The sequence below is a fragment of the Balaenoptera physalus genome (assembly GCF_965194825.1).
Source record: "Balaenoptera physalus genome assembly, chromosome: 3".
Taxonomy (NCBI): domain Eukaryota; kingdom Metazoa; phylum Chordata; class Mammalia; order Artiodactyla; family Balaenopteridae; genus Balaenoptera; species Balaenoptera physalus.
Genome location: NC_138890.1, coordinates 12,811,050 through 12,834,188, shown reverse-complemented (window position 1 = coordinate 12,834,188; position 23,139 = coordinate 12,811,050). Strand labels below are relative to the sequence as shown.

Genomic DNA, 23,139 nt, shown 5'->3' with positions numbered 1-23,139 from the left:
CCCGGCCCCTCCTCTGGGAAGCCCGCCGCAGCCTGGCAGCCCCCAGCATTCCTCTCAAAGCCCTATACGATGGGGCCTGTCTCTTGTATCTCGGCAGGACTGTTGGGTGCCCGGACTCAGCCCAGCACCTGGCCACATGCCAAGACACTCACCAGGCACTCGAGGAGCCTCGCTGGCCGCGAGATGATGATCAGCAGCTTCCGGACAAGCTGGACGATGAAGCCAACTTCCTCACTGTCTGAGCGCTCATGGGCCTGGGGGCAGATGGGTGGTAGCGTCATCCGCAGGCCCTTGGTCCTGCCCTGCCCTGTCTGGGGACCCCTAAACCCTGCGCTCCCCTGCCCCCACGCACATCCTGCAGCAGCCTCTCCAGCTTCTCCTGCATCTCCAGGAAGTAGCGGGAGGTGACAAGAGCCTCTCCAGACTTGGCCAGGCAGTCGCGGGCCAGCTCGATGATTTGGTGGTGGATGAAACCCAGGACGCCGTCAGCCAGTGCCAGCTGGGCGCCGGGTGAGAAGGTGGCCAGAAACTCCTGCAGACGGCCCTCCATCTGTGCTGTGGCCTGGGCGGGGAGCAGGGGAGACGGGGTGACCTGGTCATTGGACGGGGCTGGGGAGCGACATGCGCAGATGGGGGCAGGAGAGAGAGAAGATATGACGATGGGGTCCAAAGATTGGAGGAGAAGAAGCAACGTGTATAGGTGTGGGTGGGGGAGGGGTGAGTTTGAGACACAGAATTAGGGAAAAACAGAAATGGACAGATGGGGGGACGCAGCCAGGAAGACAGCAGGTGCCACTGGAGGGACAGCAACATGGAGGGGAGCTGGGGCTGGTCTAGCCGCCAGGCGCTGCCCACCTTTGGGAATCTCTCTCGGTACACGTGATTCATCATGACGATCTCATTGTCGAAGGCCCCTGTTGTGCGTCCAGGGCTGAAGGAGGGGACAACTGGCTTATGACATGGGACCCAAAACACAGCCCAGGGAAAGGCAGCTGAGTCAGGTCTGAGGGCCAAGGGCCGGAGGCCAGGCTTGTGCACGGTCAGGACCAAAGGGGGAGGAGGAGCCACAATGTGGGTCCCAAAGCCAGCCCAGGGAGGGGCTGGGGCTGGGGTCAGAGGTCGAGGCCCACCTGAGGCTGCGGGAGCGGGGCCGAAGGCGAGGTGAGTGGTGGCCGCCCTCCTCATCAGCCATGCTCTCTGAGCTGCGGAAATGCTTGGACAGGAAGCATAGTTCGTCCGGTGTCGGCTGGAAAGGAAGCTGGTGGAGGTGCTCCCTGGAGGATGAGCTCGACTGGCAGGAGGGGGTATCGGGGCCATGGGTTCATGGTCAGTGCCACAGTCAGGACCCCAGCATTACCCCTCGAGGCTCAGGCTGTCTGCTGGTCATCAGATGATAACTCTCCTGCCTGGCTCCTATGCATCCCTCAAAACTCCAGCTTTGATGTCCCCTCTTCCAGGAAGCCTTCCCTACCTGCTCCCTTGGCAGCCCCAAGACCCCCTCTGACCAGGCCTTCCCTGACCACACAAGGATGAGGATATCTATGTACCCCGGACCAGGAGCCCCTTGGGGCTGAGGCTGGGTCCTTTCAGGGATGCCCCAACATTGCCCAAAATGGGGCACAGAGGGGCCAGCCAGGATGTTTGCTGATTGGATAACTATCCAACACCTTAAAAAAACCCCCAAAGACGTGTCTCCCCCACCCCCAACCTGGCACTCCCCTGTCTGCCTGCCAAGGTAGGACTTGTGGGTACCGAGACAGTGGAGCTGGGCGTGTTGGTTCCATAGCCAGAAGACGGGAGGGACGCGAGGGACCATCTTCTGCCGTCGGCCCTGGAGAGAATGAGAAGTTGGAAGGAAGGCACGGCCCCTGCAGCTAGTGGGGACCAAGGGCAGGCACTGTGGCTGGCCGATCCTGGCCCCACTGGAGGAAGGACCTTCTGAAAAGGCCAAGAACAGGAATACAGGGTGAGCAAGTCCACTGTGTGTTTTCTCCTTGTTCTTCAGTTGCCTCCTCCGGGAAGTCTTCCCTAACGCCAGCGGCCAGTGCGTCCCCCATCAAAGCTGCTCTCTGAGTTGCAGCTGCTGGGGTACACGCTGGCCACTCCCACCAGACTGAGGATTCCCTGAGGGCCAAAGTCCAGCCTCCCGTTCCTCAGCCCCCAGGGTAGGGCACGGCATCCAGCAGGCACTGAATAAATGTTGTTGAATGAATAAGTGACATCTAAGTGCCTGGCACATAACAGGTCCTCCATCAGCTCTTGTTAAGTGAATTAACAACTTTCAGTGAATGAGTGATTCCTGGACCAAGCCATGCCACCCCCCTTCCCCTCCCCTCCTGGAGGGCTCATAGAAATTACCTGTCTGTGCTCGGGATGTGGCTGCAGGAGACCGTGCGTGCATGCGTGCATTTGCCAGGGGCGGAAGCCAGAGGAGAGATCACAGCAGGGCAGAGGCCAGGGGTGGGGAAAAGGCTAATGAGGAGGCAGGTCCAGCCACCAAGTGCATGCCCCTGCCTGTCCCCTCGTCCATCATGTCAACACCATCCCCCAAAGCCGGAGACCACTCACCTCCGGGCAAAAGGGAAGTTGACAGCAGATGCAGCTGAGAAGTTCCGAGGACTATCCAGGGGGCTGCTGCCTGCTGAGGAGGAGGTGGGGGAACTGAGTCAGTGGGTGTGGAGACAGGACACTCCCACCCCGCCCCGCTTGCCCCCGCGCTCACCTGTTGGGATGGACAGTGGTGACAGGGGCCGGGAAAGGGTCGGCGAGGGCGTTCCTACCACCAGGCTCTTGCGGTTCCCGCTGCGGCAGCTGTTGCGGGGGGAGGTGGGGACAAGGTCAGGTCCAGGACTCCTGCTTCAGAGGACCACATTTTCAACTGGGAGCACACGGGTGATGGCTTCAGGGCAGGACATGAAGCTGGGGGCGACCACTCTCTCTCTGCTCCCCAGGCGGACTGCCCCGCTCCAACGTCATGGCCCTGGCCCAGCTTCTCCAGCTTCTGTGTTCACAATCCCACGCCCAGGACTTCCCCGGCGGTCCAGTGGTTAAGATTCCACACTTCCAATGCAGGGGGCACGGGTTCGATCTCTGGTGGGGGGAGTTCCGCATGCCGTGCAAAGCCGGTGGGGGGGCGGGGGGAGAAGGTTGCTCCACAATCCCACCCCCACAGCCTTGCCCACATCATGGCCACTGCCAGGAACAATGGCGAATAAGGCAGAGGGTGGAGAGGATCCTGGAACCCACAGGTGGGTTGAGGCAGGCGCCCACTCCATTTTATGCACCTTTTCCCAGGGCCACTGCTCCAATCTCTGAGCAGACCCCCTCCCCAAGATCCCCCTAAAACGCCAATCTGATCCTTGGAAACCCTAAAGCCAGCATCTTGCACATTGGATCCTGTTCCTGTTCTACCAAACTTTTTTTTTTTTCAAAGAATGTTTTTTTAAAAAAAAATATTTATTTGTTTATTTATTTATTTTATTTTGGCTGCACCGGGTCTTAGTTTCGGCACGTCGGATCTTCGTTGCAGCACACGGGATCTTTTAGTTGCAGCCTGCGGGATCTAGCTTCCTGACCAGGGATCGAACCTGGGTCCCCCCGCCCCTGCATTGGGAGCGCTGAGTCTTACCCACCGGACCACCAGGGAAGTCCCTGTTCTGCTGAACTTTTGTCCACATGTTTTCCTCCCTTCATCCCAGCTCCCTCCTGGCCACCAGACCCCTGGCCCAGGCGCCCTCCCCCCTTGCCCAGTAATTCCCATATGTGCCCTGGCCCCAGCCCCCGCCTGGCAGAGGGAAGTTGGGAGCGACACGGTCCCCCCCACCCACTCCGGCAGTCGCCCGGCAACGGCTCCGATTGCTCTCGACAAGTGCATCAGCCCACACAGCCTGAGCCGCCAACGCAGCCCAGCCTTGGCGGGAGAACTGCACAGGGAGGGAGAGATGACACCTACGGGCCTCACAGGGCCAGGAATGGTGTCCCAGGCAGAAGGCACAGTGCAGGCAGAGGAGAGTGAAGTCAGCAACCGGCTCAGGAGACAAGACATGCACAGAGGAGGGGTTCAGCCTATCCACGGCTCCATGTGCAGCTGCTCTGCTGAGCCTGTTTCCCCATCTGTATACTTTGCAAAGGTGCAAAGCTTTGGGCCTGGCACTGGGTAAATTGTGGCAGGTACGTATATTGTCATCTTTCTCCTGACATTACTCACAGAGCCTGGTGCATGGTGGGAGAGCAAGCAATGCCTCTCCAGCGAATTAAATCACCAACATCTGCCAATAGCAATAAGCCCAAAGGAGGGAGAGACCAGCTGCACCCATTTCCCAGCCTGGAAAACTGAGGCCACAGATGTCATCAGTCACAGAGATTGTCCTCTAGTCTGAGGTGCAAAAGCAAAAGTGAAACCCACAGGTTCCTGCACAACTTCCTGTCACCACCTCCCCCAACACACACACATCCGACAGCCCACATCCTCTTCCAGCCCCTCACCCGGCTCCTCACCCCCACACTGCACCCCAATGCATCATTTTTCACTTCCAACAGCATTTGGGAAAAACACTGGGAGCCTCCTTCTTGCTCTCAGGCAGGGCTTTCTTGAAAACAACCAAATCTGAGATCTCAAAGGGGAACTGGGCATCATCTGTTCAATTCCCGAGCATCTATTGAGCACTAACTGTGTGCTCAGCCCTCCCTGGAGAAGGCCCAGGACGCTGAGAAGCTGCCTAGTTTTTCAATAACCAGCCCTGTGGTACAACAGAGAGTGACAATTATGTCAGAAAAGAGGGGCCTGAGGCCAGTTTCCTGCACCTGATCCCTGAGGTGCCCATGAGCCTTCTGTGGCTCCCCACGTTCTGGAAGAAGAGTTTAAACCCTGGATTAGTCATTCAAGGTCCTTCAGCAGCTGGTCCCACCGCCCAGCCTTTGCCTGTGCTCCCCTCTGGGAATGCCCCGACCAAGCACTGGTGAGACACTCAACCACAGAGAGATTAAGGAGCTGCCTGAAGGCACACAGCCTGACAGTGGCTGAGCTGGAATTTCAACGCATGTCCAGCAAAGCTCACAGCCCTCACTTAGCTTCTCTGCCTTCCAGGAGAAACTGAGACTCCACTTTGCTCTGGATAGAACACCGTGATTTGCCCCCACCCCCCCATAACCGACAAGCACACCATCCTCCTGCAGCAAATATTTGCTTCTGAACCAACATTTCCGCTGACTGGGCCCCAGGGACTAAACAGCCTCAGTTTTTCCAAGAAGCTCCTCCCCAGGTCTGCCCACAGGACAGGTTCGAATCCTGATTCAGTCCCAAATCCCTGCTGCTTCTGTCACCACCTGAGCTGCGACCCCGGCGGACAGACACCCCAATTTGGGTAAGGAGCGGTGAAAGGAGGGTGCCTGGGACCCCAGGGGATACCTGGATCCCAAAGCATCCGCCCACTTCCCCCTACCGCCGCACACAGCGGCCCTCCCCGCGCTGCCGAGACACACTTTTGGCAACTCGTGTCTGCTCGGTCGGCCGCCGCGCCTTTGCCCGCGCGAAGCCCCCTACCTCTTGGAGCGCTGCAGCAGCGCGCCCTTGGCCAGGCGGCTCCGGTGGCCCGGCGCCGCCACCGCCGTCCAGTAGCTAGGATCGGACATGCTGCTTCCCTTTGTGCCGCCGCCGCCGCCAGAGGCCCGAGAGGCGCGGGGGCACAACCAGCGGCGGCGGGACACGAACCTTCACGGCGGGATCTGCCCCGGGAGCCCCGCGGTGAGGGGCGGGGGCGCGCCGCGGGGCTGGGGGTAGGGGACGAGGAGGAAGCGCGAGCCCGGGAGCGAGGGCTGGAACCCCGCCCAGGACAGCGCGGGGGCGGGGCCTGGCCTGGCGGGGTGGGGCGAGCGGCGCGGAAGCAAGGCCTGCGAACCCGCGTGCTGGTTGGTGGGCGTGGCGTTGCCATGGCCGCGGGCGGAGGGGCGGGACGTTGCCAGGGTTGCGGGCGGCGGGGGCGGGGCGTTGGCGGTACCTGGATGTAGGGCCTTGGAAGTTGGCTCCCTTCCCTCAAAATGTAAATCCGATCGCGCCCCTTTCTCCCCTACCTCGGCGCTAACCCCTTCTGGGTGCGGCACTCAAGACCCATTCAGCGGCCTGGCCCAGCTCATGCTACCGCACCCACGCTGGCTCTACTCCTTGGAATGCCTTTCCTGCCTGGCAAAATCCAGCGTCCCCTCCTTCAGGAGGTCTTCTCTTGTGTCTGTCCAGCTCTGTCTTCCCCAGGCTTGGGCTCCTTGAGGTCCCAGCATCTTCCAGCACTGGACTGGCACAGAGGATGTGTTTAGCAAACTGAGTCAGGGCATCTGATATGCTCTTCCTGTCTGTATGATGGGAAAGTTAACTTCTCAAGCCTCAGTATTCTCAACTGTAAGATGGGAGGAAAATGGGGCTGACATGAAGATTACACTGTGCCTCCCAAGAGTGCCTGGTAAATGTTCGATAAACGTTAGCATTAGGCAAACTTCCAGGCCTCTGGTTCCCCATATACATATGTCCCTTTGTGAAAATGGAATAAAATCAGCGGCACAGAAAGTGCCTGGTACAGAGCTGGGGGTACAGTTCATCTTCACTATGGAATGTCTCACACAGTAGACTGTGAATTAATGCTTCCTCCTTTCATGACAGCCCCAGGAAGTCACGGACAGTGTCACCCTGAAGGTGGACCCTCCACAGGCCACACAACACTTTGGGAACTGGCCCAGGCAGGACTGACCTGGAGCCCAGACCCCACATCTGAGAAAACTGAGACATACAGGGGGTATTGCTGCCTGATGTGTAGCCCTAAGCCTGCCCATCCATCTTGCCACCCATTTTGCTTCTCAAGTCTCTTTCAGACTCCCTGCCTTGCTCCCTCCAAGCCCAGTGTCACCTTCAGGTGGCTCACACGCTGTGGCCCAGATATCTGCTGAGTGTCTCCCCAGGCCTGCTCTCCACGCCCCCCAGACTGGGGCTCAAACAACCCATGCCTGGCCACTCATTCACTCAACCTACTGTGTGTCTGCCCTTGTACTGAAACCTGGGGATGCAGGCCACAAATAATCCCTGCCCCCAGGAGTCCCCAGTCTGGTAGGGGAGGCAGAGAGTGAACAGGAAACAATTAAATGAACAAGTTAATTTCACACACTTAAGTTGAGGAAGGAAAAGAACAGGGGTAAGGCTGGCAAAGGACAGCTTTAGCCAGGAGGCCTCTCTGAGGTGACACTGCAGCCAGCAGTGAGACATTGAGAAGGAAGAGGAGCCAGCCATGGAGAAAGAGCAACCCAGGCAGGGAGCACAGCTCATGCAAAGGCCCTGAAGCAGCACTGAGGGGAAGATGCCAGCAAGACTCACCATGTGGGCCTTGTGGGCTACAGGGAGGAGTGCAGTTTTACTGCAGCAGCAACAGGGAGTCATGGAGGATGTGTGAGCAGCGGGAGGGTGTGATCTGGTCTATGTTTGTAAACCGCCCCCCATGTCTGCCATGAGGAACAGGAGCTGTTGGGGGCAGGAGTGGAGGCGGCAGGAGGCTAGTGAGGGGCTGTAACAGGGTCTGGGAGGGGAGGACACACGCCTGGACCAGGGTGGGGCTGTGGAGTAAAGTGGGTGGATTCTGGACTTATTCTGAGGCTAAAGAACAGGCTCTGCTGTGGGGTCATGTGTGTAGATGAGGATAAGAGAGGTCACCCATGATCCTCAGGTGTTTCGCCTGCGCCACATACAGGAAACAGAGCCTCCTGCATGGGAGGAATTCGAGGTCCCACAGGTCTGGGGACCCAAGTGGGGATGAAGCCACGGTCTCATGCACCATAGGCTAACATGCTGTGTCCACAAGCTCCCCCCACCATGTGTGCTGGGACACTTCTGCACACAGTTAGTAAAGGAGCTGCCCATCATCCCCAGCCTGTGCTGCCTACATGCCTCCCACTATGCCCATTGTGTTGGCATCCCCAGCAGCTGCTTCTCCCACGCCCATCTGGCCTCAGTTTCCTCCTCTGCAGAACAGGGCTACAGCTGGCAATCCAGAGGGCCTGTGGCCATGGCAAAGACCTCCCGCGAAAGGCTGGCTGATCAAGTGACCTCTGGTGCCAGCCCCTTGCCCACTAGATCAAGCCCCTCCCCTACTCACACACCCTCCACGGCTCCTCATTTTACAGCAAATTCACACTTCTGGGTAAATCCCTTTCCTAGAGCTCGAATCCTAACTCTGTGCCTCGGACTTTGCCTCTCTCTACTTGTGCCAGTAACTGTGTAAATAGGAAAGCCCTAGGTGGACATACAGACCCCCATCTCCGACCCCACATTGGTAGGGCCACCCCAGCCCTTCCTACCTGCCCATGAGCTGTCCACGCCCCTCCAAGCCCCATACTTTATGTGGCTCCCAGTGCCCTCAGTAGAAAATCCAAATCCTTCCCGTCCTTGGTGTCCAAGGCCCCAGAGGGAACACGCCTCTGACAATGCTGTTCCTGCCTGGAACAGCCTCTTTGTTGTCCCCTTGGCCATATGGGCCCAACTCATGACCTTCTCTTCAAACTGCTCCCCAACAACACCACAGGTAGAGCCCTTCCAGCTGCTTCCCATTTGTCTGTGCCACAAGCATTAATTGAGCACCTGATGTATAGCAGGCCCTGCCTGAGGCTATAGGATGACCAGGACAGATCCAGGTCAGGCTTTCAAGGGGCTCTCAAACCTTTGGATGAGAAAAACAACACAAGAATCACACAAGAAAACATGGAAATCACAACCATGATGGGGTCAGGATGAGGGAAATGGATGTGCATAATGGATGCAACTGGGGCTTGGGGGCCCTTATGGTGGGGTGGGGCAGGGGCGGGGAGGTTTCGTCAGGAAAGGCTTCCTATCTGAGAGCTTGATGAAGACTTGACAAATGAATAAAGGAGTAAACAGAGAAAGCGGAGCTCTGGGCAGGGGGGACAGCAAGTGCAAAGGCCCTGAGGCTGGCCAGCTTATATTCTGGCAGTCCAGGAAGCCGCACGGCTAGAATAGGGTGAGCACTGGAGAGGTGGATGGGAGGACGCGGGGTGGGGGGGGGTGGTTCATCACAGGGGCTGGACCCACAGGGCCTTGGAGGCTGAGGGGACAAATGTGGGCTTATTCCCCTTGGAGTAGGGGAGGCAGGTACCCATTTCCTTGCCTGGCCCAAGTCAACGGGGCTCTGCTGCCCCCTGGTGGCGAGCAAGGGGGCCAGTGGACTCAACTAGAGTCCCAAACTCTCTGCCTCCGTTTCCTCCTGGTAAAACTGGCTTATCTGCTCTCAACAGGTCCCTCCCCTCATCTTGTCCTCACCTGAGGTTGAGGCCAAGGACCCAGAGTCAGATCTGGCCTGACACTCTCTCTCAGGGTGCCTCTGGACAACACACTCTGAGGTCCCAAGCTGAGTCTCTCCTCAGCTAAATGGGGGCGACACAGTCTCTGCCTCCCATTGGACACCCCAGCCTGGTCCAGGGCCCACCATCTCCTACCTAGATGTTGCCCCAGCCCCTTCCCTGCCTCTGCCACCTCCATTCCTGTCCCCTGTCCCCAGCCAACCTTTCTTCCCCCAAGGTAGCCACAGGGGCTTTAAAAATCTTGGTCCTGCCTCAGGACCTTTGCATGTGCAGTTCCCTCTGCTTGGTGCTTCCCTTCCCCTAGCTCTGCTCAGGCCTTGGCTCAAACACCACATTAATAAGTCTCCGTCTGAATGTGTCTTGTTTGTCCATTCCCTTGTTCATTGCATACTTCCTGAGGACTGACTGAGAGGCTCATGAGGGAGAAACTATGTTCATCTTGTTCACAGCTATGCCCTTAGCACCTGGCACACAGTAGATGCCTGCTTAATGAAGGTACCCGCCTGTTGCCCAGCTCCCAGTGTGGGCTCCAAAGTGTTCTCTCTTCTCCCCACTAAAGGCCCATGGGAAGAGGCTGAGCAGCTCCTTCATACTAAGGTGTAAATGGTTGATGGGCCATCAAATTCTAGACATCACTGACCTGTACATCTGTTCCCTCCCTGAATTTTTGCCCAGGCTGTGTGAGGCGCCCACTATAGCCCTGATGTTCTCTCCCATACAGGGGCAAGACCCTGAGGCCCCACAGTCGCAGAGAGTGGCTCAAACCCTCAACAGACTCTGATGGCAAAGCTGGCCCTGACTTGGCCCCCAGACGTACTGAACCAGGAGAACTGGTGTCTCCTCTCTGAGCCTCAGTTTCCTCTGCTGGGCAATGGGATCAGAAAGGGTGCTTCTCTCCCAGGGTTGCAGAGGGGACAGAAGGCACTTGGGGCACTCAGTCAAGCTGGTTCTTTTCTCCCTATACCACTTGGCCTGGTTGACTTCAGTGCACAGGGCTCTAATGGTGGACTCTCAGCCTTAGGAATGTGTGTGTGTGTGTGTGTGTGTGTGTGTGTGTATATACATTCACAGGGAGGAGCTTTCCAGCCAGCTGAGCTGGGTCACAGCACAGGAGGCCAGGCCAATTCAGCAGGGCCCTGAGCAGGCTGGGAACCCAGCACCTGTATCCAGGAAGTCCTTGGGCAACAGCTCAAGTTCTGGCCTTGCCCTGACCATCTATCAGAAGGGGGAACCTGCTGGCTATGACTGAATACGGAATTTCCCAATCATGGTCCTAGTGTGGATCACAGTGCCATTTTATGGAGAGGTAAACTGAGGCCCAGAGAGTCCATGTCACCAGCCCACAGTACCTTGGGGGGGAGCTGGGTCTGGGCAGCTTCCAAGTCTCTGGGGTGCCAGGGCGATGTCCGAGCCCCGCCCCCGCGCGCTGTCACTTACCTCCAGGGGTGCAGGCCCAGCGAGGGGCTGCAGGGGCTGCAGGGGCTGCTGGGGCTCAGCAAGGACGGGCTCTGGCTGCTTGGAGACAGACTGCAAAGAAAGAGGCCAGGGACGGTGAACCTGGCAACGGCCCCTGCGTGTGGCCGAATCCGGAGACGGGACCGGGGTTGTGGTTTCCTTAGGGAGAAGGGGCCTGAGGCCGGGGATACTAGGTCTCGCGCAGGCCGCGAGGGCGGGGCCAGACCGTTGACCCGGGAGGGCTCCCTGGAGGCGGCGGTGCGACTCGGGGCGACTTGAACAGAGACACGGAAGAAGGGTGGTTGTCAGCCTGCTCCTGTTCCCCCAAATCTCCCCTTCCAGGTCCAAGCACTCACTCGAGGGTCAGCGCCGGGATGTGCAGCTTGTCCCTGCGGGACTTCATGCCGAGGCCGGGGCCGCGTCTACGCGACCGGGTACTGACGCCCCCTTCGTGGCCGCCAAGCCCTGATTGTGTCGCGATCGGACAGACAGACAGACGCGGACGCCGGGACAGCACGCCTGGCAGGCGAGACAGACGCGGAGTGGGGCCTGGGCCGCCGGGGGGTGGGGTGGGGGGTGGGGCGGTCTCTCTCCGTCCCGGGGCGGGGCTCGGAGCCCCGCACCTGCGCGCAGGCACAGCCCCGCAGCAAAGGTCGGATTGTGCGAGGCGGGAGCCGCGGTGCCACCCCTCCCGGCCAGGGACGCCGAGAGGGCCGGGTATCGAGGCCCCGAGCTGCACGGCCGGAAAGGAAGGGCAGTCACTGCCTTCTCTGCCGGACTTATTGCTCCATCAACCGGCCCCGCCCCTTCCCGGTCGCGGCCGTACCTCCGCGCTCACCCAGCCCCGCCCCCGGGCGGTGTCTCTCGGACCCCGGATCTGAGCGTGCCCCGCCCCAATCCTCCCACCCGCAGCCGCTCAGCCCAGGCGTTCCCGGCCGCCCGCAGCGGGTGTCAGCATCCCGGCGCACACCGGAGGCCCCGACCACGCCTCCAGCCCTTGGCTTCCCTGGGTTCCCTCTGCCAGGACAGTCATCCCCCTCATTCATATCCTAATTCAGCCCCACCAGCCTCCTCCCTACACGTGGACCCCTGGCGCTCCGAGCCCCACCCTCCCTCCTGCCCAGCCCAGACTCCGAAGGTTTGGGGTTGTCTGTGTCTGGCCATGGCCCCCTTGAAATCCTGGTTGGACCCAGTCAGGCACACCGCAGGTGGCAAAGACTAGACAGCCCTCAGGGAGTCTTTGTCCTTGTCCTATTCCGTGGCCCAGGACTTTGCCCTCAGTGGTTTGTACTGATTCACGGTCCACTACCCCGCCCCCAGCCTGGGCAAAGGCTGGGGACACTGCCCGCCTTCCGGGCAGTGTCCAAGCCCCGCCCCTACTGGGGTCCTCAGGGCCCTCCCTACCAGGTGCACTATCCCCAGTCCAACAAGAGATGGTCTGGGCTTGGGGGCTACTCTGACACCAGCCCCACCATCAGATTTCAAACTCTCATCCAACCCCCAGGACCTAACCCTTCTCCTCTCCCTCCACCTCCCCTATGCTCACTTCACCCCAGCTACCCCTGTCTCCATGCTGTTTTTCCAATGCCAAGCTAGTTCGCACCTCAGGACCTTTGACCATACTGTTCCCTCTGCCTGGAATGCTGTTCCCCCTACACTTTCCCCCTGGCTCTTGCTCCTCTTCCAGATCTAGTCTCAAATGTCACCTCCTCTATGAGATCCCACATCTTCAGTGCTAAAGCCACCCTCCAGCCCCCTCTGTCTGTCTCTGTTTAATTTCTCCCCTGTATAACATCTCTTCATCACTCTCCCCAAGAGAGTGCAAGCTCCACAGGCAGGGTCCAGCATTCACTTGTCACCGTGTCCCTTGTGCCTGGAACGGAGCCCAGCACACAGTAGATCCTAAAAAAATGTTTGCTGAGTGAGTGATTTCACTGAGGCGCAAGGGAATTCCCACCCCCAACTTAGGCAAACGCAGCCTCCAAAGAGGGAGTGTCTGCACTCACACTCCCCCAGACCACCAGTACAAGGCAAACTCCTCCCCCTCCTGGGCTTTGGTTTCCCCATCTGTAAACAGGGGAAGGCACTGAACAAATGTTTTTTGAGCTTTTGGGATCTCAAAATGCCAATCACCAGGAACATTAATGTGACCCTGAAGTGTATGATTTTCTGCCGGTGTTCCCCAAAATAGAGTGAGCTTCCTGTCATGGGAGGCATGCAAGCTGGTTCCAGGATACTTGACTGGAATTCTACAGTCTGGACTCTGGATGCCACCTTTTCAAGTTGGGTGCCTTAGAGCCAGTGATGCAACCCTTATGCACCTCAGTTTCCTCGTTTGCAAACTGGCATGGTTTGCACCTCACCTCCCAGCCTGTGGTGAGGGCCACGTGAGGTGCCTGTGAAGTACTTTGCAAACACCGGGGCAGGATCAAGGTGAGAAGCTTTGTAGTAATTATTAAATAAATTCACAATTTGGAGGCTGCTGCTGAAATATCTGTGCCCAGGACCACAGGCCCCCATCCAGCCCACTGGTCCCAGGTGAACTCACCCACGTCCCCGGCGCGGTAGGCTCAGTTCCTTCTGAAAAGAAAACAGGGGTCATTCTCAAGGAGACAAACCCTTCACATCTCTAGCTTTCCACCCACCTCATTTACCAGTTGGCCCCTTGTCCACCCTGTTCCAACCAATGCCTCTTTTCTGCTCACCCCACACACTGGACTCAACCCTGCCTCAGGGCCTTTGCATCAGCTGTATCTTCTGCCAGGACCACTTTCCCTCCCTTCTGGTGCTTGTCAATTGAAGCTCATCCTTCAGGTTTCAGCTCAAGCGTCCCTTCCTCTAGCAAGCCCTTTCAGATTCCCAATCTACCTCACTTCTCAGCTCCCCTACTTACATTTTTAAAAAAATCATTATTTAAAATAAATTAGTTATATTTACAAAGAAGTATGTCAGTAGTGGCTAAATACTAATAATCTATTAAGAAAAGAGAGATTCCTGAGTCATCCTCACCCTGTCCCCTCCCAGATCTGAAAGCCATTCCCCGCTCACCTTCTGCAGAATCTCTGCAGGTTTGGGCCCTGGTCATTGGTGGGGGCTGGAGATACTGACCAGTGACTCCCTATTGAAGACTCTTTTAGAGCTCAGCAAGCTGATCTGCACCAATCCTGGGTGTCCTCACCATATATAGGGCAGAAAGCCCTGTGCTTGGGTTCCACTGTGACCCCAGAGTCCACCCTCAAATGTGGCTTGCCCAAGAGGGCTTTTTAATTCTCAAAAGGCTGTGTAGCACAAGTTTAGAATCTGAGGACACTCAGACCTGGGTCCAGATCTATCATCTGTTCTTTCCTGGCCGTGGAACCTTGAGCCAAGTGACTGGTACTACCTGTGCTTTGGTTTCCCCATCTGTAATTTAGAGATAATGTAAGAGGGTTCTGGGGTAAAAATGATCAGAAATTATTGTTGTTGTGTTACTGTTGAGCTCAGCAAGGGCCTTCGCAGACTATCGCAATACTTGATAAATTTTACTCACATTTACTGAGCCACTACTACGCATCAGGAGCAGAGGCCTTTTTACAGGTGGGGAAACTGAGGCGCGGAGGGCAGCAGCTGCCCACATCTCTCGACGGAGGTAGGGCCGGGAATCCAGGTCTCTGGACACCACACGCACACACACACACACACACACACACTGGGGCGGTCGCGTGGAGGATGCACGACTATTTTTACCTCGGTGGGCCCAGGGCTGCCCACATCCAGAGTTGGGCGTTCGTCATGGCAACCAATGATGTCATCAGCCCCCGCAGCTAATTGGAGGGGGCCGGAAGCTGCTGGGCTCGGGATGACAGGGCTGGGAGGGGTTAACAGGGTCTCCAGGCAGGGGAAGAGGAGGATCTGCGGGGGTGGGGCGTCGCCCTGAGGCTGGACCCCAGCTACCTTGAGCTCAGAAAATCAAGTCAGAGCCCTTCAAGGTGGGAGGAGGCTCACGTGCCACCCTGAGGTCTCCTTGTTTGCTTGAATACCTCTGGGGATGGAGAGCTCACTATCATTCTGTGCAAATGTTCATAGACCCACCACCACCACCACCACCATTAGGGTCTCCTTCGGCCCCCTCCGGTTGTTATGAGATCTCATGCCAGCTTCCTCCTCCCCTACTAACCCGCAAAACAGTGAGGAGCTGGGATCTAAACTCAGGGGTTCTTGCTGTGCCCACACGTGCCGCCCCCCACACACCCCATCCCAGCCATTTCCTTCCAAAACACTGACAGTCCTGGGTTCCCAGTCTGGCTCCCTAATCTGGGCTGTGTGACCCCCGCCAAACAACCTCACCCCTCTGTGCCTCAGTTTCTTCCTTTGAAAAATGGTCCAGTTACATAGGGCCCTGGGAGGAATCAAGTAGCAGGCTCAGGGCCTGGCGCTGGGGGAAGCTTTGATCAATCGGAGCCCAGACAATGATTTTGTGAGGTTAATAACTACCAATTTAACCACAAATTTTAATTTACTTTCAAAATACAAAAAGATGTGAAATGGCACAGAGAGGTGAGGGAAGGTCAGCAGCCCCCCTACAAAGGCTCAGTGGAACGCTGGGCCCACATGGAACTCTCCCGGCACCACCCCCGGACCCTCTGCTCCCTGCGCCATCTGCTTCTGCCTTCAGCCCCCTCTTTGCCAGCTGTTCCTCAGGGAGTGGCTCCCGCCTAGAAAGGGGGTGGGGGTGGGCGTGGGGGTGGGGGTGGTCTAACCCCCCGGAACTGCCCTTTAAAGATAATATTTATGGCATCCTCTTCTGGGCTTGACTGGGCTGGGTGATGCTGCCTTCTCACCAGAGGAAGAGAAGGGGCTGGAGGGAGAAGGGAGCCAAAAGAGTTCCAGGAGGAGGGCTTCAGGCTGGGCTAGCAGGCTAGTGGGAAACAGTAGGGTGGAGGTGGGACTCAGCCCAGTGGGCACCAAGTCTCATGGGAAGTTGGTAGCTGGAGCGAAGAGAGAGAGGTCAGCAGGGACCACATGGCACCAGCCGGAGGGCTTCCTGGAGGAGGAGAATAGTTGGAACTGGGCCGTGAGGATGCCAGATGGACCTTCCAGGGAGCTTCCCCAGCAGCAGGAGAGACAAAGTCCAGACACAGACTGGCCACCTTCTCTTCTCTATCCCTGGATGCTCTCTTTGGGGATCTGCTTTTAAAATTCTGTCATTTGTTAAGCAAAGGGCCAAGTGGGAGATGATGAAAAAACTGATAAAATAATAGTGGTAGTAGTCCTAGTAATAACAGCTTATGTTAACTGGCGCCTACAAATGCTACACAGAAGACTGAGCTTAACCCAAACCAGAAAGGGCCAGTCTCCACTTCTTCCCCTTACCCACAGCCAATGCAAACTGGTGGTCCACAGGCCAAGCCAGGTCCTGTTTACAACCTCCTAGTACTCAGCCAACCGCATGCCCTGCATTGCCACAGTCAGATTGGCCAGGATACCCCCAGCTATTGTCTGGACTGGCCAATCAGCACCTAACTTCCTCAAGCTTTTATGAATTGACTCTTTGACCTTTGGCAAGGATCACCCTCCAGGATATCTGATTGGCTCTGACCTGATTGGCTGGGGGCGCTCTGGGCTCCAATTAAAGGAGTGTGTGACTGATGCCCCAAACCAAGGCCCTCAACATCTTTGCACCCTCAAGTGCCAGACCACTTAGAATTCCAACTCCCTGACTTCCTGGATGTTATTTTCCTTCTCTGAGCCTTAGTTTTCCCCTCTGAAAAATGAGGCTAATAATCTCTTGGGCTGTTGGAGAACTAAATGCATGTACAGTGCTTAGCATTTGTAGATGCCCCTTAATGCGAGCAGTTATTTACACTTCTACTGTTATTTAAAAAATTATTTTCATTGTGTCTCCTACTTGGTCCTTTACTCTAGATGCGTTCCTGGTTTCTGGCCCCCTTTTTGGCCCCTACCTGCTCCAGAGGAGTCTTTCAAAGCCCTCAGATCTGACATGTCCTCCCCTGTTCCATCACCTTCCATAGCTCCCAATCACCCTAGGAAGAAAGTCTAACCTCTTCAAAATCGGCTATGGAAGCCCTGGAAGCAGATGGTCCCATCTCACATGCCCAGTTCTAGCGCTAAGAAATGGCGTCTAGCTTCCCCATAAACACATATGGTTGCATACCTCTGGGCATTTGCACGTGCTGTTCATGGACAGAATGCCCTCACTCAACTGGGCAAACCCTACTTGCCCCTCCGCCTCCTTGGATGGAGGCCTGCCAGTGTGGGGTTGGGCTGGAGGGAGAGCCAGACTTGCCTGGGTTCAAATCCTCTGTCACCTTACACACTGTGACACCTGGACAGAGGCTATGATTCTATGAGCCTCAGTTTCCCCGTTTGTAACATGGGACTCGTCATCAAGGAATGGGTGCCTCTTCCCCATGGAACAGCAACCCCCCCGTTTCTGACGTCAGCTGCACCCCCCATTCGCCTACCCGAAGGCGGTTTCTCTATTTTAAGAGGCTGCAGGCAGGGCTCAAATCTATCTGGGGCGCCGGGTGGGGCTTGTTTCCCCACAACACCCCACTGCAAACCAGTCCTGCTGCACCCCCTCCTCTATGCTCAGGCCCCCCACTCCTGCCTCTGGCAATGGCCCCTCCCCCACCCCCGCATGTCCTCAGGGTCTCTGCCTTGCAGCTCTACCCACACCCTCCCTGACTCCCAACCGAAACACATGTGGCTCTTCCTTCACCTCCGGACAAGTTCGCAGTCCGCAGCCCGGGTTCAAGGCCTGCCTTTCCCTCCCTCCTCGGCCTCAGGGCCCACCTCCCCACCCCACCCCCTCCTTTCTAGCTTCTCTCAGCCTCATTCATTTCCCCAAACACCTACCCCCTGCCCTGCCACCAGTGGCTGCTTCCTCTGTCCCAAGGCCACCCAGCAACCCTCGGTTCAGCCGCCTTCTCCAGGGATACCTGAGCGTGCCCCATCGCAGCTGACACCTCTGCGGGGTCACTGCTGCTCAGGCATTCGTCTCCCACAATAGGCTGAGAGATCCAGGAGGGCGGTTCCAGGGGTGAACCCCCCCATCCCCGCCTCTCCAGAGGGGCGGGGGTGGGGTGGGCCGGGGGATGAGCAGGCACTCAATAAATGTTTGTTGGGTAAATGATGAATCCGGGTTCCCCCACTTGCAACTGGTGGCTTCTTACAGGTGTGGTCTAAGCCCCAGAGGGAAACGGCTAGATTGTCTAAATTCCCACTGGACAGATGGGGACACTGAGGTCCAGAGAGGTCAAGGAAGTTGCCGCCGCGGGGTCACGTGCGTTAGAATGTCAGCCTCTGCTAGGTCTGATGCCTTTTTTTCTTATCTCCTGGTGGCGCTGCCTCCCGAACACAAACCCGGGGCCAGAGGTCAGAAAAGGAGGGTCCTTCTAGTGAATGGGGAAACTGAGGTCGGGAGACGAAAGAGTGCCTCCCAACGCCCCAGACCCCACCCCCCAGGCCACAGAGCCAGTTGGCAGTGGCTTGTGCACCTGAGAGCTGGTTAAGGTCGCTGGACTGAATCCCTGCTGTGCGACCTCGGGTTTGTGACTTTCCCAGACTCCAGCCTCAGTTTCCTCATCTGACGAAAGCGCGGACTGACATCCCCAGCCTCCCCAGCTTGCCTTAGGGGTGAGCTGAGGCAGGGCTGCGGTGGCGCTGCGAAGGCACGAGGCATGTATTAATACACATTAATTAATATTAATATAGCACTAGTAAAAGTATTGACACAACGAGATGAACTTATGGTGAGCGCTCAAAGGCTGTCGTTGCTCATATGATTAGATTAGAGCTGCTGGTGGAGAAGTCGAAATCCTCAGCTCCTTTCTCCCACGGAGCCTCAGTTTCTCCATATGTCAAATGGACATACCCTCTTCCCAACAGGCGAAAAGCACTTTGAGATGCGGGTGGACAAGTGGGAGCCGCTGGAGCGCGCACCTCCCTCCGCCTCAGTTTCCCCGGGTCCGCCAAAGCCCCGAGCCCGGCACCCAAGCAGGTTCACCAAAGCCCCGACCCCGGCACCCAAGCAGGTTCACTCCGCCAGCGCCCTCTGCCCGCCCGCGCAGGGGCCTCACCTGGAGCCCACGGCGCCGCAGGAGGCTCGGCTCGTCCATCGCCGGCTAGTCCGCAATGCCCGCTTGCGCCCTGCCCCGCCTCAGCCTGCCAAGCCCCGCCACACCCTGCCGTTGGCCAAACCGGTCAGCTGATGAGGCCTGACCCCGCCCCTCTCCGAGAGCTGGTCTCGAAAGGCCCGCCCCCTTCGGGCGAGCCTGCCCCGCCCTTTCAGGCCCCGCCCCACCCCTAGAGCCTAGAAGTAAACATTTTTCAATGAATCTTCCTAGAAGGGAGAGTTATCCCCATTTTGCAAATGAGGAAGCTGAGGCTCAGAAAAGTTAATCCATGTTCCCCGCCCCGGGGGGCACACAACAGGGGTGAGGCGAGTGGGGCACTCATGTCTGTGCAAAATTTAAGAAGCGCCCACAAAAAAAGTCAGTAATGAAGATACACAACATTTTAATACAATAGTTTAAAGAATCGAAACTAATGCAAAAATGCATGATGAGCTAGACATCAACATTTTAAATAAAGACAGGATCAGACTCTACCCTTGCACGACCCTGCCTGCTTGCCTCACTCCAATCCTGGCCCTTGTCCCAATAAAACTTTATTTACAAGAATAGGCGGCCACTGTAGTTACCAGTTTCTTTTTTGAGGATGGCTGCCTTTGCTGAGCGCCAATTGGGCACCCAACTAAGTGCCTCATGAGGACCTCCTCTCACAGGTATCTGATGATAATTGTTCAGCCTGACTTTGCAGAAGGGAAAGGGAGGCTGGGAAAAGCCCAAAGTCCCAAGATGGCACCCATATTCTCTCTTTCACTGGGACTTCCACTGTCTCTGCAGCTGCAGGGTCCCTTGGTTACCAACTGTTCGACCTGGACATTAGAGTATGTTCTCAGATTGGAGGGAACCCTAGCTAAGGTCTCCGGCTAATCGCCTGTGAGGTACAGTAGTGTCCCACCAAGTTATGGTGGCCAGATTGAGCACATAAAAATACAGGACTCCAAGGCCAAATTTGTTTTTCTCACACACGTTTTGAAATTGACATGTAATTTACCTACCATAAAATTCACCTTTTTAAAGTGTACAATACTGTGGTTTTTAAACATATTCACAGAGATGTGCAATCATCATCACTATCTAATTCCAGAACACTTTCATCACCCCCAAAAGAAACCCTATACCACTGAGCAGTCACTCTCCATTCTCCCTCCCCCAGTCCCTGTTAAAGACCAATCTTTCTGTCTCTGTGGATCTGCCTGTCCTGGACATTTCACATAAATGAAATCATACAACATGTGGCCTTTTGCGTCTGGCTTCTTTCACTCAGTAAGACGTTTTCAAGATTCATTCTCGTTGCAGCAAATGCCACTACTTCATTCCTTTTAATGGCTGAATAATATTTCATTGCATGGATAGACACATTTTGTTTACTCATTCATCCATTAATGGGCATTTGAGTTTTCCCACTTTTTGGCTATTGTGAAGAGTGCTTCTGTGAACATTCATGTACAAGTTTTTGTATGGACATATGCTTTCGATTCTTTTGGGTATATACCTAGGAGTGGAATTCCTGGGTCCTATGGTAACTCTACATTTAAATATTCTCAAAAACTACCAGACCGTTTTCCAAAGCAGCCACTGTTATGGGTTGAATTGCATTCTCCCAAAATTCATAAGTTGAAATCCTCACCCCCAGTACCTCGGAATGTGATTGTATTTGGAGATAAGTCCTTTAAAGAGGTAATTAAAGTAAAATGAGGTCATATGGGTAGATCCAAATCCAATATGACTGGTGTCTTTATAAGAGGAGATTAATATACAAACGTGTACAAGGGAAGACCATGTGAAGATACAGGGAAAAGATACCATCTTCAAGCCGTGGAGAGAGACCCTGGAAGAAATCAAACCTGCCGACACCTTGATCTTGGACTTCTAGCCTCCAAAACTATAAAAAAGTAAATTTCTGTTGTTGAAATCACTCAGTCTGTGATACTTTGTTATGGCAGCCCTACCAAACTAATACAGACACCTGGTTAAATTTAATTTCAGATAAACAATGAATACTTTTTCAGTATATATCCTGTGCAATAACTGGGACATAGATATACTAAAAAGCTATGTGTTATTTATCTGAAATTCTAATTTAACTGAGTGTTGTGTGTTTTATCTGATAACCCTACACTAAATGGACTTCAGCTGGAGCTTGCATACCCCAGGTGATGGTAAGCTCACACCCTACCATGGCCAACTTTCTGTCTCTGGCTAGTTCTGCCTAAAAGTTCTGTAATCCAGGCTGGGGTGGACATGTGACCTAGAGTCATTATCCATCTCAGCCACTGTGATTGGTTAAAGATGGAGATGTGACTCAAGCTCAGCCAATAAGAGTCTTCCCTGGGACTTTGACTGGAACCCTGAGGAAACAGAGGTTCCCTGTACCAGAGGTGGTTGGGCTGGACAGATGGGGAGCTGCTGGAGGGGAAGCCACCAGAGAGGTCTCAAAAGCCCGTGATCTATCTGCAGAACTTCTTCCCAGAACTCCTTCCCAAATGACCTCTTCAAAGGGCAACAGGGAGCATTTATTGACTGACCGACTGGAGGACTGACTGAATGCAATTTTTCCACGGTGAACACCTATCCTTCAAAATCCACTTCAAATTCTCTTTGAGAAGCATCAGAGAACATTTAGTGAATGAATAAATAGATTTTTTTTCTTGCCAACTTCTACACATCCAGCAAAACCCTCCTCAAATATCTCCATGAGGGGTATCAGGGAGTGTAATCAGAGAGTGAATGAAGGAGTTCTTTTCTTGGTAACCTATGTCTTCTTTTTTAAAAAAATAAATATATATATTTATTTATTTTTAAAATTTTATTTATTTATTTTTGGCTGTGTTGGGTCTTCATTACGGTGCACGGGCTTCTCATTGCGGTGGCTTCTCATTGTGGAGCACGGGCTTCAGTAGTTGTGGCTCGCGGGCTCTAGAGTGCAGGCTCAGTGGTTGTGGCACACGGGCTTAGTTGCTCTGGGACATGTGGGATCTTCCCGGACCAGGGATCGAACCTGTGTCCCCTGCATTGGCAGATGGATTCTTAACCACTGCACCACCAGGGAAGTCCCACCTATGTATTCTTTTTTTGTGGGGTGGGGGTGGGGCCCCACACTGCGCGGCACGCAGGATCTTAGTTCCCCGACCAGGGATCGAGCCCCTGCCACCTGCAGTGGAGGTGCAGAGTCTTAGCCGCTGGACCGCCAGGGAAGTCCCCCTATGTATTCTTTTTTAAAAAATTGAATTACAATTGACCTACAACATTACATTAGTTCCAGATGCACAATATATAGATTTGATATTTCTATATCTTACAAAATGATCACCACTATGTATTCTTTAAAACATCCTCAGTTGATTCTCTGGAGGCCTCAGAAAGTCCTGGTTGAGTGAATGAAAAATGTTCTTATTGGTGAAAAATGTTCTTATTAATAAATGTGTTTGTTAAATGAACTCATGGATTTTCTCCTTGCCAACTCCTACTCATCCTTCAAGATCCTCCTTAGATGCCCCTCAGGGGCACCAGGTCTCTTGACCACATGGAGAGAAGCTCAGCCCTTCTCGGGCTAAAGGTCACTACCCGCTGTTCCCACAGAAAGCGGAAGCTGAGGGGGTGGGGAAGTTCTGTGGTTCCTCCCATTACCATTTCCTGGGGAGGGGGGCCTATGACCCTATCCTTCCTGCCTCCCCCTCCCCCAAGTTTGTGGGGTATCTGAAAGTGGGACAGCTCTGGGGACATATCCCACTTGTGCTTCTAGGGCAGCTGGGAGGGCTTCCTGGAGTAGGTGGCAGGCAGGCCAAGAGAGGTGGGTGTACAAAGATTTGGCACGGGGAAGGTGGGCTGCAGTGAACCTCAAGGAGAGCTTCCAACTGTGACCTCAAAAAGGGTAGAAACAACACCTCACAAGTGGCTGGAATCCTACTCACATTCCTGCCATAGCTCCTTGGGAAAAAGCTCTTGCGAAAAAGCCCAGCTCTTCAGCCCAGCACTCAAGGCCCTGGCCCCCCCGACCATTTTCATCTCTCCCATGGAGCCCCAGACCTGCCACGTTCATCTTGGTGTTCCCCAAATCATGTCCCCCGAACTTTTGCCTCTTCTGTCACCTCTGCCGGTAATGCCCTTCAATTCTACAAAGCCAGTTCAAGACCTCCCTACTCTGGGAAACCCTCCCTGGTCCCCTGCAGGGCCCCCTTAACCTCTGCCCCTCCCTGCACCCAGC

At 55.4% G+C, this 23,139-nt stretch overlaps 1 protein-coding gene across 16 annotated transcripts in view; it reads right to left on the bottom strand.

Moving 5' to 3' along the window:
* Positions 1-18,923, bottom strand: part of MAST3 (microtubule associated serine/threonine kinase 3) — a gene marked incomplete at its 5' end in the record, with an annotated part of 36,550 nt that extends 17,627 nt beyond the window's left edge. The window contains 11 exons of one of the 16 annotated variants that reach the window (XM_082457449.1): positions 153-254; positions 353-562; positions 856-931; positions 1,131-1,291; positions 1,753-1,831; positions 2,359-2,379; positions 2,569-2,641; positions 2,723-2,811; positions 10,786-10,875; positions 13,352-13,383; positions 18,885-18,923. In XM_082457449.1, coding sequence (XP_082313575.1) covers positions 153-254; positions 353-562; positions 856-931; positions 1,131-1,291; positions 1,753-1,831; positions 2,359-2,379; positions 2,569-2,641; positions 2,723-2,811; positions 10,786-10,875; positions 13,352-13,383; positions 18,885-18,923 — 972 coding nt within the window. Of the gene's footprint in view, positions 1-152; positions 255-352; positions 563-855; positions 932-1,130; positions 1,292-1,752; positions 1,832-2,358; positions 2,380-2,568; positions 2,642-2,722; positions 2,812-4,207; positions 5,411-5,542; positions 5,864-10,785; positions 10,876-11,159; positions 11,638-13,351; positions 13,384-18,884 lie in introns of those variants that run through there. The other 15 variants (XM_082457450.1, XM_082457456.1, XM_082457458.1 and 12 more) reach the window with 15 other exon arrangements.
* Between the last annotated feature and the right edge of the window lie 4,216 nt (positions 18,924-23,139).